Below are 15,038 nucleotides of genomic sequence, written 5' to 3' on the forward strand. Positions count from 1 at the left end.
GCGGCTTTGTTTCTTTGCCTACGAAAATGTTAGCAGAGTAGGAGGAATATTAGGCTCAGGACTGAGAGGCTCATCCAAAAGATCTGGCATTCCTTACTAAGATGAGTGGTCAACTGGCGCTGGACTATGGACTTGCTAACTTTCATATTCATTCCCGTGGCATTGAATACCTCGAATCCCGGGAGGTGGCCGAAAAATTGCTTCGCGATTGTTACCGTGTCAGATTCACAATTGTTCTATCATCGGATCAGACAACAAAGCGACCTCTTACCTTGGCGGTACTAAGCTCGAAGCTCATGTGGTCATTGCTCTTAATCTCGTTGGCTACATCAGGAGGGAGAACCGTGAGTTCTCCGCTATCTGCAAGGATGCGGAACGGCTTGTTGCCAGTTGCCGCAAAGCCCTGTTTAACCAGTGGAATTGCATTGTGAACGAATTCCTGCTTGATCCTATAATCCGAAAATTCAAACCACCGTTTGGGGTTGATAAGTGGCACCGTCGACTTCCGACGCTGTAAAGTGTAGAAAACGGCCAAAGTCAAGGCGGTGACAACGAATGTGACAGAGGGCAGGTTGGATGTTGATATCAACTCGGCGATGTAGCTCGTTGTCGGTTCTAGAGTTGCCATTTTGCTTTGTATCCCAAGAGCCATAAATCAAATCAATTCGACGTATATTCCCAGGAGGCTCAGATTGGGCTGGGGAATCAGGCCGGCTTTATATAAAGACGGACCATCGTGATCGTCAGTCCTAATACCGGCCTGGCCGGGGATTAATTGCCTTTTCGCGCTTGGATACCCAAATTTCTTCATATTTTGTTCAGCGCGTGCCTCTGGAGTCTGGATTCGGAACCCAGGCTGCACGGCACAAGCCATTCTGCATCCATGCTTCCGAGGTAACAACACACATCACAAAATACATAGTAATAATAATAATAGCAGCAGCAGCAGCAGCAGCTAATGTGTGCATAAAGCCGCCAGCGTGGATCTTATGAAATCGGCCAAGGGGGAGAGCCATGGGAACACTCTGCCTGGCGGAGCAGATCCTACAGGGACACATGGGGTTGTTGGCCCCCAAGAGCCAAAGGCGGGAACTTCCACCCAATTGAGTCAAAGAAAATAAACATAATACAGATCCCATGGCTAATGATTGGGTGGTGGTAAAATCGCCGGGGCTTAATTCTGTCATTATTAAAGTCTTCTTCGCTGACATGGCGCAGATCTGCTGCGTAAGAGCAAACGAGTAAAACCAAATAAACCATCAGCCTTCCCATCCCGGAGGTCAAGCAATGCCATAGGGCAGTCAACGACCGGGTCGCGACATTTCGCGGGCTTTCTCGAGCAATGAGTTGACGCCAACGGGAGGTATGTAAGCGAGGGCTGTTTGAGGGAAAAGATCTGATCAAAGAAAGTTTGCAAGGATGTCTTGCTATTTTTGGTGGGTCCGCCTCAAGCTCCTTTGGTTGGATCCGACAACACCACTTGAAACCCACAGCCATATCAGCGATAGAGAGAGACCAGCCCCCAAAGGGAGGGCTTCCCTCCCCAAGCACTAAATCCCGGAGCTTCACAAAACTGCTTATGAAAGGGGAGATGGTAATTTTTCCGCGCATGGATGCTCGGATCATAGCCTGGTTCCTGGGCCTTCAAGGGTGACCATGGCAGGCATCACTCATTTGAAATTTGAACAGAAGCGGAGATGTCTCCAGCCCTGCCACCTTCAGCCCACCATTTGGCAGGGATATCCGGCGGTACGACGGAGTCGTATACTTCAGTCTTGGTGATCCGCACGCAGCCCTGCGGCTTGAGACATGCCTCAACTTGCAACCGAGAAGGGGTCGAACGGACATCAGGATGAAATGGAGCCGGTTGATAATTACACCACCTGCCGGCTAATTACACCACTGTTAAAATGACTATTTTTTTTTTTTACAAGGAATAGTGTATACACAGCCTTACATACAGAGTAACTAGCATTCCAAATCTGTTGGAATGTGGTTCTGTATTCGAATACGATACCATCAAGATCAAGCTGGTTAATCAGCTTGTATTATTTATTTTGATATAACGCTCAGTGAGCTCCGGGATATTGCTGCTACAGACCTCAGATACGGATATTACAGATGAATTATCTTTGCTTTTCTTCAACTCTCAAACTGCTCAAACTTTTTTCGAATCGCTGTTCTGAAGAAAACATTGACGCTTCATCCTCTGCAAGTTCCTGTAATGATAGATTTCATGATCAGCACTGGCCAGATATGTATTATCTAGATCACAAGATGGCTGACTTTCTGTCAGTTGACAGTATGCATCCAACATCTATACTTGTAAGCCATGAATAAAATATTCCTATTCCAGATATCTACCCCGATGGATGAACGGGACGTCCGTTTCCAACTCCGTGCCGGGAGTATGGATGCTACATCACACCACCTGTAATGGTCAGCACTGACCGGAGCTACAGGTATACAGTGGGAGCCGGGCCAAAAACAGATCATACGACGACTGGTTTCCTGCCAGCCGCAGCAGCCTACATCTCTACTTCTAAGCGCCCTCCAGCAGGAGCCTACTGTTACACCGCATTGATCAAGTACTAAAAAGTAGCTAAAATCAGTAAGAACATCGATGTTTTTTTATTTTTTTTTTTCAGATTTGCTGATTCTCTCGAGCTTTGACAACAGCATTCGTTCTCAGAGATATAGATTTTACACGAGATTTTGTATTTTCTTACGAGTCATGGAATGAAACATTCGCAGCTTCTGATAGAAGCCACTCTGATGTTACCTGATTTTCACGAAAATAGTTAACACAGAACTTATCCTGAATATACTAGTATTTTCTCCCTGAGGTGGAGGTACTAGGAATGCCTGGCTTTGCACCCTGTCTAACATGGATTGGACATCCAGAGAACGAATCTCGACAGACTTAATGTCCGAAGGCATCAATGCATACCGAGGTCCAGCGTGGGATATTCTTTCCCCACATTGCAGAATCATCCTGAGACCTTCCAGCGCGCAGCTTTGGGTCCGAATGTTGAACATGCTTGGAAACCGTTTCAATGGCACGTTGTCCAATCCTGCCATCAATATTTGCTCATCGAGCCTTGGAAATGAATCTCACTTTTGGTCAATCCCATCGCCGGAAATTCTCCGTTAGAGCAGTTCATGCTACTAGAATCAATGGCACGTCAATGGAAGGGAAATAGTCCCTTTCTATTGGAGACTACACTCCATATCCCCCCGTTTCTCCCTGCTGTATGCGCAGTATACTCTTTAGTTATACTGCTAGGCCCTCGAGCCAAGATAGAGCTACTAACGCCAGAATCTAGGTCTTACACGCCTCCGTATGGTAGTCTCCTCTCAAATTCGTGAGAGTTTTCATATCGGAGAATATCAATAGCTATATATATATATATATATATTTTTTCAATTGTAAACCTAGCCGAGTCATATTCGGCGATGCAAGTGTTTATTTATATACGGTATTTCTATTAGGCCGAGGTCAAGCTCGCTCAATGCAGCCTTGTGGCACATTTCATCATGGTTGGTTAATGAAATTCATCCCTCGAGTATAATGCTGCTGGTGACTATCAGATACGTTGAGATCAAATTAATTGCTCACCGGCCAATTCAATCAAATTCGTCATCGTCAGAGATATTCTGGAGTAATAGAACCGTGTCATCCTCAATAGCTCCTCCCATTGTGCGGCTGAAACGAGGACCGCTCTCACTCGTATCGTCACCATCACGGCCAGTGTGGTCATCGCTTCCAGCTTCTTCGCCGTCAACAGTCTCATCAGCAAATTCTATCCCATCTTCATCTAGCCATTCGTACTCATACCCCTCTTCTTCGTCCTCTTCTTTTATTGACAAGATCAAAGAGGCATCCGAGGGTGTCTCTCCTCCATTACCTTCTTCTTGGTCGATGTTCTCAATTTTGACCCCTGGCGTTGCTCCGTGCTCAATCCGGGGTTTCCGACTCGTGTCTGGGCTGCCGCTTATGGCATCGCCGAGCTTCCTTTTTGCCCGCGCATGTATCAAATGCGCGCGATTGGGGATGCGGGTGGAGATGGAGAGTGGCGTGCCACAAGGCCTGGGACTGAATTCATGGAGACCGGTCTGGTTGTGTATTGAGTCAATTATGTATTGAAATTGTCATCTTTTACCTACAGCGTTGGACAAAGCCTCTCGGCCCACATGGATTTCACGCCTCTGTGGTTATAGAAAGCCGGGGAAAAAAAAGAGCTCGCCAAGCACATGAGGTGGGTACCCCTATAAATAGGGAAAGGAACTCGCTAGATTTAGCTTGACAGTATACACTTACCTTTTTAATTACAAATGGAACGATCCTCTGTGATCTTCCTTGCAAATGCACAACTTTCTCAGCCTTAACCACCTCCGCAAAACGCACACGTTTCATGCGCACTCGTGATTGAGAGCTAGGGGGTAACCAATGCCAACAGAGCATTATGCGTGTAGCAACTCCAGAATCCCATGTCATGCCTGAGAGGGCCTCGTGCAGCACAGGTGGATGCTTCCCCCGGAACCGCGAGGCCATTTCGTTGATGACGACAACAACACAATTGAGTCGGACAGCAAGTTTTTTCAAATTCATAGCTAGGTTGCCGATGATTTTCCAGCGAGTTCTTTCATTCTTGGACTCCGCAGTTGCCATGAACTTAGCTTTTCGGTTTCCGGGTGGTTGTCTGGTGCGGTATTCGGAGGTGAAGAGGGAAGATATGGAATCAATCACTATTAGGCCCGCTTCTGGGGGTGGGAATCCCTTTGGTGAGTGAGATATTAGGGCTAGGAGATGGGCAATGGTTGGTGGGTGGAAGTATAGTAGTTGATTGAGGAATTCGTCTATTTTGTTTCCGCCTGATGCTGGATCAAATGAGTCGTCCGAGGACCGTGAATGTTGATCCCTTTGGAGGATGTCTTTGAATCTTGTTGGGTTCATGGGCCCCGCAGTATCTAACAACGTTAGATAGAGAGTACATTATAACTTGCGGATAGCAGAACCCATGGCGAAGTAAAAGTTAAGATTCCCTTGAAAAAATCGGAGAACGGAGAATGAGCTCACTGCCCCTAATACTAACCTATCCAGACAACTTTCTGCGCTGCTTGTAGCACGCTTGCGGCAATTCCCATTCTGCATGCGTAATGTCAGCTACATTGGTTCCTCTCCCTTAGATCACGTATGCTAAGCACTCACGCAAATGCGGTCTTCCCCACCCCACGGGGTCCTATGACCTCTGTAATCTCTCCTCGCTTGATTCCGCCCGTAGATGCGTCTGGATGACTTTGGCCATAGTAATTTTTCCGTCTGGGGCCGAGGGGAGATGGCATCGGACCAGACCGCAGTGCTAAAGCAACGTCAAGCCGCGGTAGACCAGTAGATACTGCGCCTCCACCCTCATGTGTTGGCAGAGGAGATAATTTAACACTCCCGAAGGCACGAAATGGGCTTTCTAGATCCCTTTTCTGATAGGCTATTGAGAGGTTAGCAGTATGATCTCCAGAATGTAAATAAAAATTTGTCCTGGAGACGAATGTGTGCCAGAGATCTCAAGCTGCTCTGCACGGTATTTGGTTATTTCTGATATATATATATATCAATATAAAATATTGTAACATCCATCAACGCGGGTTGAAACTCGTTCGCCAGACCCGTTCAGTTAATTTATGCATATTGATAAAAAATAAAAGCTAATTCAACATGCCTTCATCCGGACTGGAAAACTTTGCGATATCTTCCTCCTGGGTGGTCATCGGCGTACGATTGCTACATTTATCTATTCAACGGACTCGGTGATCGAGTATTAAGATTAGGGAAACACTATGCATATGTAGAGAAATAAGATAGAAACATGTTCGTGGGCGGATGGGTGTCTGGGAGGTTGCAGTATGAGTTTTGTATGGCTGGAGCTGATGTTCGGTTAGCCTGGGGGATATTCCGAGTAAATAGATCCTCGTTTACCAACCTCAAACATCGCCCAAATGTTAAAATTACTAGCATATGAAAATAAATGGATATTTTTGAATGGCATTTTAAAATATTGTTAGGCATTTCACTTAAATATATTGGTATGTACCCATCATTAAAAGCTTACAGAATTTACGATCACACATGTATATAGTGATTCAACTGAGATCGGTAGTGACAATTATTCATGTCTCGCTCAGTACGAATAACCAAAGGGAAGTGAGATTACAACAACAAAAAAACATTTGAGAGCCAACCGTCGAAGTAATAAGCAGAGGGACATGGCCCGTCGAAATCGGAGCCGTTGTTGCGTCCGAAGAGTGGAACAAGGTTATATCTCTCATATTCATACTCTCTGCCAAGTAGTTCCTGTTGCTGTTCCTGATCATTGAATAAGTCACATTGATCGGCATTATCAAGAGCTCAGGGATCTGTCTCTCTTGGGCCTCCAATATCACTCTCCGTGCCTTCACGAACGCACCAACACATGAGGGTTCATTCACGTATTGTGGATAGACAGCTGGGAAATTTTGGAAAACTCTTCCGATACTTCATCCCAGAACTGGGGAACAGCAACGTTCCCATATGATTTTGCCTAGATTGTCATAGGAGGAGCAGCCTTGCCATGCGAAATTCAGGTAGTCAATATAGGGAGGATATTACTTGCAAGAACCTGACAAGATATTCTAGGTAGGCAGGCCGCCCTTGTATATAGTACTAGAACTGGTATAGAATACTAGTATTCGCGACTTTGGCGTGCATTCAACAAGAGAAGCATTAAAGGAGGATGAGGGGGAAAAACGTTGTTTGAAACTTGCTACAGGCTCGGACAAACGTATTTGAAATCGATAATCCTTCTTTGGGGGACATGAGTCAGCACTAATCTTTTCGCCAATCCACAAACATCCAATTTGTCATGATCCAAAGCCTTTTTGACCAGATGATAGAAAATGGATAAGATCTCCCTAAGGCATTAGACGATGCCTGGGTGGTAGCTACCTACTAGCTAACTGCATAAGTCTTCGACTCTCCTCTTCCTCACGGGCGTTGAGGGCAAACTCCTCTGGGGCCTCTGCCGTTCTCTACCGAATAGATCTTTCAACCTACATTGAACGGCCTTAATGCCAACTTAAGAGGAAAAAAAAAAAATCAAGACAACAAAAGACATTGTTATCTTTCCTTCGGTAAATACACTTACATAAATATATATATATATATATATTTCAACCTGCCAGTGGATTACTTACTATCCACTATGCTCATCCCTCGTTTGACTGGCATTGTTCCGCGGCTGAATTTCTCTGCCACCACTTCACTCCTCATCATCTACATCTTATGTTTTTCGCCAATACTCCTCCTTTTTTATTTTCAATTCTCAAGCCGTCGTAATGCAGCGCGCGAACCTAAGGGATGCCGAAAGTTGGGATTGCACGGTTTCTCTAACCTCCGCGATGAAAACAACTACGGCACCGATGGAAGACCGAAACGAACCAACCAGAACGATGCGGGCAGAGGAAAGATCCGCGTCAAGGCTCTGTTAGCGTATCCGATCAAAAGCTGTGCGGGTGTTGAGTTCAATATCGCTGATGTTGTGAGTACCGGAGTGGCATATGACCGCCAATTTTGCTTTGCGGAATATGTAGACTCCGCAGAATCAGGCGCAAAGAATCAAAAAGATGATAAGCCAGCCGGGAAATGGGTGTTTCGCACGATGCGCGATCTAAAATATGCCAAATTGGCCTTAATCCGGCCGGAGATCTGGGTTCCCGACCCATCATCATCCACCTATTCGCCAAAGCGCCCGGAGGTGCGCTCAAAGGGCGTTCTAGTGATAAGCTTCCCCCGCATCCCAAGCGGCAGTGGTATCATACCCGTCCTTTTATCAATCGGAATGAAACTAGGCCTCTGCGCTCGCGAAGAATCATTCCATGTGCCTCTCCATCCCCCGCCATCAAGCGTAGAGAATGGCGCCTATCCATCTCGCTCTGTGCGCATCTGGAGGGACACCCCTATGGCCTTCGACTACGGCAAACATATCCCACCCTCCCTGCTCGCTTTCCTCGGCGCCTCAAGGCCCATGACTCTCTTCCGCATCGATCCGGATCACCATCGGAAGGTATTCCGCTGCGCACCTCGTAAGGAGGTTCTGGGTTTCCAAGCCACCACCGGTTTCGCAGACGCATACCCGGTACATATGTTGAGCCTGGCCAGTGTGCGAGAGATAGCTGAGCGGACGAAGTACGCTATTCCAAAGCTATCCGCGCGCCGATTTCGGCCCAACGTTATCTTAGAGGGGAGTGCTGCGTTTGAGGAAGATGATTGGAAGCGTGTGCGGTTTATCCCGCGGAATGGAAAACAGATGCCGAACAAACAGGTGGAGGAGGGCATCGAAAAGAGGGAAGGTCAGAATGGAGCCCCCGAAGACAACAGTAATCGGAATCATTCCAGCGAGAACGCAGATGAGGGGGTTGAAGTATATACAGCGTGTCGGACTGTGCGGTGCCGATTGCCAAATGTGGATCCCAAGACGGGAGTGAGACATCCCGTTGAGCCGGATAAGACGCTGAAGAGCTTCCGGTGCATTGATGTGGGAGATCCGTATAATGCATGTTTGGGCATGCAATGCGTTCCTACTGTTGAAGGTGTGTTTTTGTCCTTTTCTTTTTCTTTTCTTGTCCTGAAGGGGTTGCTCAGCTTAGCCTCGTCTGCTGAGCTCGTGGCCACCCCCTCTTCATTTGAGGATATTACGTTTACTCTTTGAAATCGATAAATTGCAAGTGTCTGACACAAAGATGTGTAGAATTCACTCTTCGCGTCGGCGATGAGGTAAAAGTCCTCGAAAAGGGTGAGCATTGCTATATCAAAATGTGAATGAAGGGCAAAAGGTGTAAGCGGGAAAAAAAAAATATGGGAGAACATGCAACGGGCGGTGCGAATACACAAACCACCCTCTCTGCATTTTCTCGGGTTATATACGAGATGATATATGCTATGTGTTCGCATTTGTACAGTCATGTAAAATTAGTCATGAAAAATGGAAATGGGTACGGAATATGTATGATTACACAATGGATTCTGTGCTTGGCCAGCAGGCTTATATGCCAACTTTGTCTGTCTTAACGATTGAAAGTCGAAATCACGAATAAATAGTTATGTGTTCTATAGATCAAAAATTGAATGATTGCATCGCTGTAGCTTCGTCATCTCTCATGGAATGTTAGGATAGGGTGTTAAAAAGTTAAAGTGGAGCATGTGTAATTAGGAATAAAGGAGTATCGAGAATGTGTTAGAGAGTTTCCCAAGTGTATAAAAATTACAACTGTTTGACGTATCCATGTAGATATACAAAGTCATGGTCGAGGTAAGGGGGCAGATGTAACATGGAATGGGTCAGGAGATAGAGATATGAATTGCGGGCGTCAAAAACTCGATGTCACACGCGGTGAACGCGCCCTTAGGCCAATTGAGGGTATTACATATTAAGACGCTGCAATGGGTGGATGGCCGAATGTATCCAAACAAGCCAAAAAAAAAAAAAAAGAAAGAAAGAAAGAAAGAAAAAAGAAAAAAAGGAAATACAGGATAAACAATGCCGGAACATGGAAAGGCAGATATCCCTGAGAAAATGGACTCCCAACACCAAGGATAGGAAACATAAAACACAAAAAGCAAAGTAGTATGTAAAGTCCAAAGGAAGCTAGGGGTATGTTCGATAGGGAAAGAGTCTAATAAACATGACAAAACCAAGAAGAGAAGGTTGCACTTCCTACAACTCCATATCATGGTTGGAACCGCAGGCGAAATTCACGACCCTTCCCTTCTTCACGGACCTTATACAAGAACTTTGCAATAGCATCCTGCTCCATAAGTCCCACGTTATTGAAATGCTTCCTCACAACGTTGGCAAGCTGGTCTTTTGTTACCCTTCCCTGCCCGCGAAGAGTAGAAATGCGATGCAAGTCCATCCCTGAAGCGACATTGTTATTATCCCCGTCTAGTGATTTGTTTGCAGAATCATCCCTTTTGGAAGACCGGAAACTGTTTCCGTGTTCGGCTTTTTTTCGCTGGGAGGCAAGCTGCGCTCGTCGAGCAGCTATGGTTGTCGGAGATCGGAGACCAACTCCTTGGTTCAGGATTATTGAGGATATTTGAGAGGAGTATGCGCTGGGGCAGGGGAGGTTGTAGGCGTGCCGGTACTGGTGAAGAACTGATAGCGGCATGCTTGACCAATTTACCTAGAAGCATACGGAGTTGGAGTCAGCAAAATGTATTCCCATAGCGGAAAAGAAAAAAATCCGCTATTGGACAACGGCCAAATGTGCATTTGCTCTCTCTCCCCAAGGACAATCTTTTCTTTAACTGAGAAATCGAGCCATGAAAGTGCTAGTAATCGAGCACAAACTAAGGGGGAAGCTTACTCCAGTGGATTCTGTCAGGCTACCAGTTCCCGCATTGTGGCCGCTGGTTGCAGTGATAGCAGCTGCGACTTTCATATCTCTGGATGATACTGAACTGCCGGGAGCGGCGGTGTTGGCTGGTCGCCGACCCTTTGTGCCTGTTGGATGCCGTTCTCTCGTGCCGCTAGAGGCTTCCGACCTCGAGTCATCAGGGTTCGTTACAACCCGTTGACGAGGAGGTGCCATGGTTTACTGGCAATGTAAGTCCAATTGGAATTGAGTGCAGGAGGTCAAGCCCGGCTGAGGAGGGATTGTGGAGGACGGATCATATAATCAAAGAGAGGAAAAAGATTGTGGCAAAAGAGAGTCAGATAATATGAATACCAAACGATATCCCAGTATCATGCTGACACAGTAATACGATAGAACATCAGACCATGGACCAGACATGTATATTCTTCGAGTGAAAACCCTCCCCTGCGCCGATTTGAAGCCAACGGAGAACTGCATCATTGGGCGGTGATTTGCGGCAGAATCGAGTTTCCCGGAGACGTTAGTCCTGAAGAAGCTAGCGTCAGGGCACGAGGCTGTCGCGCTAAGGCTCTAACTCCGGCGGATGAACTTAAAATCCGGGGTCCATGAAACGCATTTCGCAGCTCAACAGCTCAGCATCATTCAGCACGAGAAACAAGAAGTGGTAGCAAGCCATGCAAAATCATTCCGCAATAGTACATTACAGAGGCTTTTTCCATCGCATCCACATGAGGGTTAGTTTAGGCTCATATCGACCTTGAACGCATCCGGCAATTTCACCATTCATTTGATTGCTCATTGAAAGAGGAACAGCTTTCCAGTGAAACAGAAATCTGGTTTCAGATCACTTCAGCCCATTTTATATCATGAATGCAGGTCAGGAGATGTTGAAGCAATTGTCCTTCTCTAACCCTTTCTCAAAATTGCTATTCACAGAAGCCACCCTTATATCTCGCCCTGGCTTTTTTTTTACGCCTGTCGCACAGCTGGACGGGCAGCAGCAGCAGATTTTGCCCAGAATGAGGGACCTTGCGCGTTATGGCCTATCTAGGTATGGAAACACAGCAGATGACTGGATGGTTCGGTATGGCCCCAGACGCTCTAAGTTTTCTCACCGCCTTGAGCTCTGTACCTGTTCCTGTCGGCATGGCGGCATGGCGGCATATACGAAGCTCAATGTGCTGAAGTCACCCTAGTCATGCAAGAAATGCTAACTGAAAGAAGTGATGTTACGCTACCTCACTAGGAAATCTGGGAGATCCTCGGCATTTGTGGAGCACTTTGATGATCTCAGGGTTTAAGCAACCGGAAAAGAAAATAATGAAAAAGAAGAAGAGAAAGAAAAGAAAGAAAAAAGAAATATAGGAGCCAAAGGAATATATATTGGAATTGCGTATTCGTAACTCTGGAGTGCAAAATAATGGTTGAAAGCCGGAATGGATTGAAAGAAAGAGAGAGAGAAAGAAAAAGGAACGAGCAAGTTTCGCTTCATGTTCGTTTTTGGAATATTTCTTTCAACTCACGACACTTCGGACTGGCATACAAAGCTGCGCATAGCATCTAAAAGTTCAGACGAACGCGACACTACTGTGTGGATTTGGAGAGAGCTCCTTTTGGGGTCAATTCTTCTTCCATACCGTTTCCCAACTTAAAATCCCGGCAGGAATGTTCATATGTATTAAATGACGGGAAAGCGACAGCGTATAACTGTGGCTTAACATCGCACAGCAAAAAATAACCACAATAACAGTATTCGACGTACAAATCCTGCGGTTATGCCCTGTCTGACTATGACGTCATACTCTCTGGATTCGAGGTGGTCTAGATCGGCCTTCCCAACGCGCTCGCACTTACTTGTACCGAAAACCTCCCCCACAATCGCTAGTACTTCAGTGAAAAACAACAGTCCGAATGAAAAGCAAAAAATAAAAATAGAAGCAAAAACCAAAAAAGCAAGGAGGACAACAGGAGCAAGAACCATTTGTCAATTGCCGGCATCAACCCGGCCTCCCAGAATACAGGCGAGGTCCTCATACCTACTCGTATCTACTAGTATCTGCCTGGCCAGGAACACCCAAAATTGGTCTATTATGTCCGTTCACAGCATCGGCCAGCACCCCTTATTCGCAGAAACCACCGATGCTGGTAGCCGCTTACCGCTTCCGCTGTTTCTGTCCGACAGTGGGCCTCGGAGAGCTTCCGCTCCATTGCGTCACAGCGACCCAACCTCCAGGCTCGGGGCCGGGAATTGTTCGCGTTCACGACCGACTGGAAGACGGCGGCGGAAGGTGCGGGCGGAGATGGGATGATCAGCCACAGTATCCCGGAATCAAACGGTTTATTCTGCGTCCGGCGGCAGGCGGAAATCTCGGCCTACGAAACCTAAGATAACTAGCCGAGGGTGGTGACAAAGAAGGGTGCCCGATATTTCAATGTCCCTTTGCTGCCAGCAGTTCGCAGTTCATATCGGCATGATTATTCCTTTCTCTTTCCCCCCCTCCCTGGCTGACAATGTGAGAGCAAGACAAGGAATCATCAAGGAATAGCACTAAGCATCCAAGGGAAGGCCACCCCCACTCCCCAATTCTGGGACAAAGTCCGAGAAATGTAGCATCTGGCAGAGATGCAACGCAACCTGAGGACCCTCGGCTTGTTCCCTTTCCTGACCCTGAAATCCAGGAACGAAAAAACCGGGATATGTGGCGCCATCCATCAGGCCCCAAGCCACGCCAAGACCTTACCCCATAGTGACGGCGCCCCTAAAAGTTTTTTTTTTTTTGATGATCCACTTGTAGTTCCGAGTTTGGCATTTTTTTAAATTTAAATACTCCGTATTTTTGCAATGGCAGTTCCGGAGTTTGAAATGGGTGTGTACCACTCAACCAGGGGCATGACGATGTGCTGTAAGAGTGGAATTTGCAGCATTGCCAGCCGCCTAGTTTGCAAAAAAAGATATCAGCACAAGCAGGAACAATTCCGAAATTTGCGTCCTTGACAATTCAAAATCATATCATCAATCACCAGCCTGCTGCTTGTTGCCGATAGCGGGTGTTGCGAAGCCACCCTGGGCACCTGGGCGGGCTGGACAGCGCTTGGCAAATGCAACATCGTCAGGCGTCGCAAGGTTTCATGGGTTCACGGGGCGTGGATTCTTTTCCGATTGGCTAGCCATGTTCTAGAAGACAAAGAAGCTTGCTTGCCCCGATCGTGCGCCTATCTGACAACGTCCGGCGCACAACGTCGGAAGGAAAAGTCGCCCCCACGGTTCGGTCGTTCTTACCACTACCACTACCACTCTTGCGATGTCCCAGAAAAGAGGTTGGAACGCGCGATCAAAGTTGCCCAACTGCATGGCCAGAACAAGACACGGGGGAAAAGCCGAGGAGGGACCCCCGCCCAAACATCTCACTCCATGATCATCCCCGGCTGCTCTTTCGATGTAGATCCATGATGTTCCATCCCCGGGTCTATCATGCATGCAGGAGCTCAAGTGGAGACTACTAGCATTTATCGAAGAGAGACACTCAGAAGGTGGATAGCAACGGCCGTGTTTGTGCCTGCTACCTTGGTGTTTTCATCTATTTCTTTGTTTTATTTATTTTTGAGATGCACACCGATTATCCATATATGTGTCGTTTTATAATCATCCCTAGCCGTTGGCTCGTTTGTATCCTGGTGAATAGACATGGCGAAGCTGGCTGACACGATAACGGCTTAAACATGATTGCCCATCGGTATTTCACCATGTGCAGTACAATGCGTCCAATGCAGATGGTTTGATAATGCCTGGATACACAAACAGTGTATTTTCATTTGCATCCGATTCTTTGATTGCAGGCAACAGGAAATGGCTTGAGTGCTGCAGGTATCTGCAATTTACTAGGTAGAGTGTCAACATATGGGAGGCCTTCAGCAACTTCGGAAAGGCTGTCATCTCGTATATCACCGGGTAGTATTGACGTACAACTTGATATGTATATATATACAAAGAACTACCACTCCACTTCGACCAACACACACGCGCGTATATGTGTATCCCATAACAGTAAAAATGTAATTTCATCAAAACAATGACACACCATGCAAACCAATTACCTTGCTGTCCGGAAATGTTCTTCACCGCTTCGTACATGCAGCACCGCACACTGAACACCCCTCGAACATCCACTTAGAGATGTGTCCATCCAAAATTGTATGCCTTTGCACAATAAAAGTCCTGGTTCCCCCCACAGCCAGCTGCAGCTGTTTTAAAAGTGTGTCTCTGTGTTCTACTACTGGTTGTGAATCGCACGCCGCAAAACAAGAGTTGCCATTGCAAGCTGGACCCGAAGAACACCGGTTGAGGCGTAATTGGAAGAGGATGGGTTAGACACCCGTCCTTTACATTTTACTACCTTTGTTGATATATATATATATGGTCGAACCGCCACGACGTGATGCGTATGTATGTTAAATATCGGTCTATAAGAACAAATGTTAGCTCCATCAAGAGAAGATAGCCAAGATAGAAGAGACATAGAAATAAATAACTCTCACTCACTTACATCGCTCCTGTTTTTCAGGTTTCTGAACTGAACCTTGCCACAATTCCCAGCCAAGCTTCCCTGGTGGGAATTACATTTCAA

The 15,038-nt window shown here is 46.6% G+C and overlaps 5 protein-coding genes across 5 annotated transcripts in view; 2 read left to right on the forward strand and 3 right to left on the reverse strand.

The window, feature by feature from the left end:
• The window catches only part of HCBG_04326 (cytochrome P450), a gene marked incomplete at both ends in the record, with an annotated part of 2,200 nt that extends 1,572 nt beyond the window's left edge, over window positions 1–628 (reverse strand). Inside the window, 2 exons of the mRNA XM_045431375.1 lie at window positions 63–236; window positions 272–628. Coding sequence (XP_045287928.1) covers window positions 63–236; window positions 272–628 — 531 coding nt within the window. The remainder of the gene's footprint in view (window positions 1–62; window positions 237–271) is intronic.
• Window positions 629–3,627: 2,999 nt separating this feature from the next.
• On the reverse strand, window positions 3,628–5,346 carry HCBG_04327 (uncharacterized protein; the record flags this gene model as incomplete). The annotated part of the gene is made up of 4 exons (XM_045431376.1): window positions 3,628–4,116; window positions 4,322–4,860; window positions 5,097–5,149; window positions 5,213–5,346. 4 exons carry the CDS (start codon window positions 5,344–5,346, stop codon window positions 3,628–3,630), a joined length of 1,215 nt encoding a protein of 404 aa, XP_045287929.1.
• Window positions 5,347–7,238: 1,892 nt separating this feature from the next.
• Window positions 7,239–9,046, forward strand: HCBG_04328 (MOSC domain-containing protein; the record flags this gene model as incomplete). Its single annotated transcript, XM_045431377.1, has 2 exons — window positions 7,239–8,625; window positions 8,784–9,046. The coding sequence occupies 2 exons, from the start codon at window positions 7,239–7,241 to the stop codon at window positions 8,852–8,854; spliced, it is 1,458 nt and encodes a 485-aa protein (XP_045287930.1).
• Window positions 9,047–9,762: 716 nt separating this feature from the next.
• On the reverse strand, window positions 9,763–10,802 carry HCBG_04329 (uncharacterized protein; the record flags this gene model as incomplete). The annotated part of the gene is made up of 2 exons (XM_045431378.1): window positions 9,763–10,218; window positions 10,402–10,802. The coding sequence occupies 2 exons, from the start codon at window positions 10,624–10,626 to the stop codon at window positions 9,763–9,765; spliced, it is 681 nt and encodes a 226-aa protein (XP_045287931.1).
• A 2,453-nt stretch (window positions 10,803–13,255) lies between these two features.
• HCBG_04330 (uncharacterized protein) lies at window positions 13,256–13,864 on the forward strand (the record flags this gene model as incomplete). Its single annotated transcript, XM_045431379.1, has 2 exons — window positions 13,256–13,311; window positions 13,438–13,864. 2 exons carry the CDS (start codon window positions 13,256–13,258, stop codon window positions 13,862–13,864), a joined length of 483 nt encoding a protein of 160 aa, XP_045287932.1.
• Between the last annotated feature and the right edge of the window lie 1,174 nt (window positions 13,865–15,038).

This window comes from Histoplasma capsulatum (assembly GCF_000150115.1).
Source record: "Histoplasma capsulatum G186AR genomic scaffold supercont2.5, whole genome shotgun sequence".
NCBI classification, from domain to species: Eukaryota; Fungi; Ascomycota; class Eurotiomycetes; order Onygenales; family Ajellomycetaceae; genus Histoplasma; species Histoplasma capsulatum.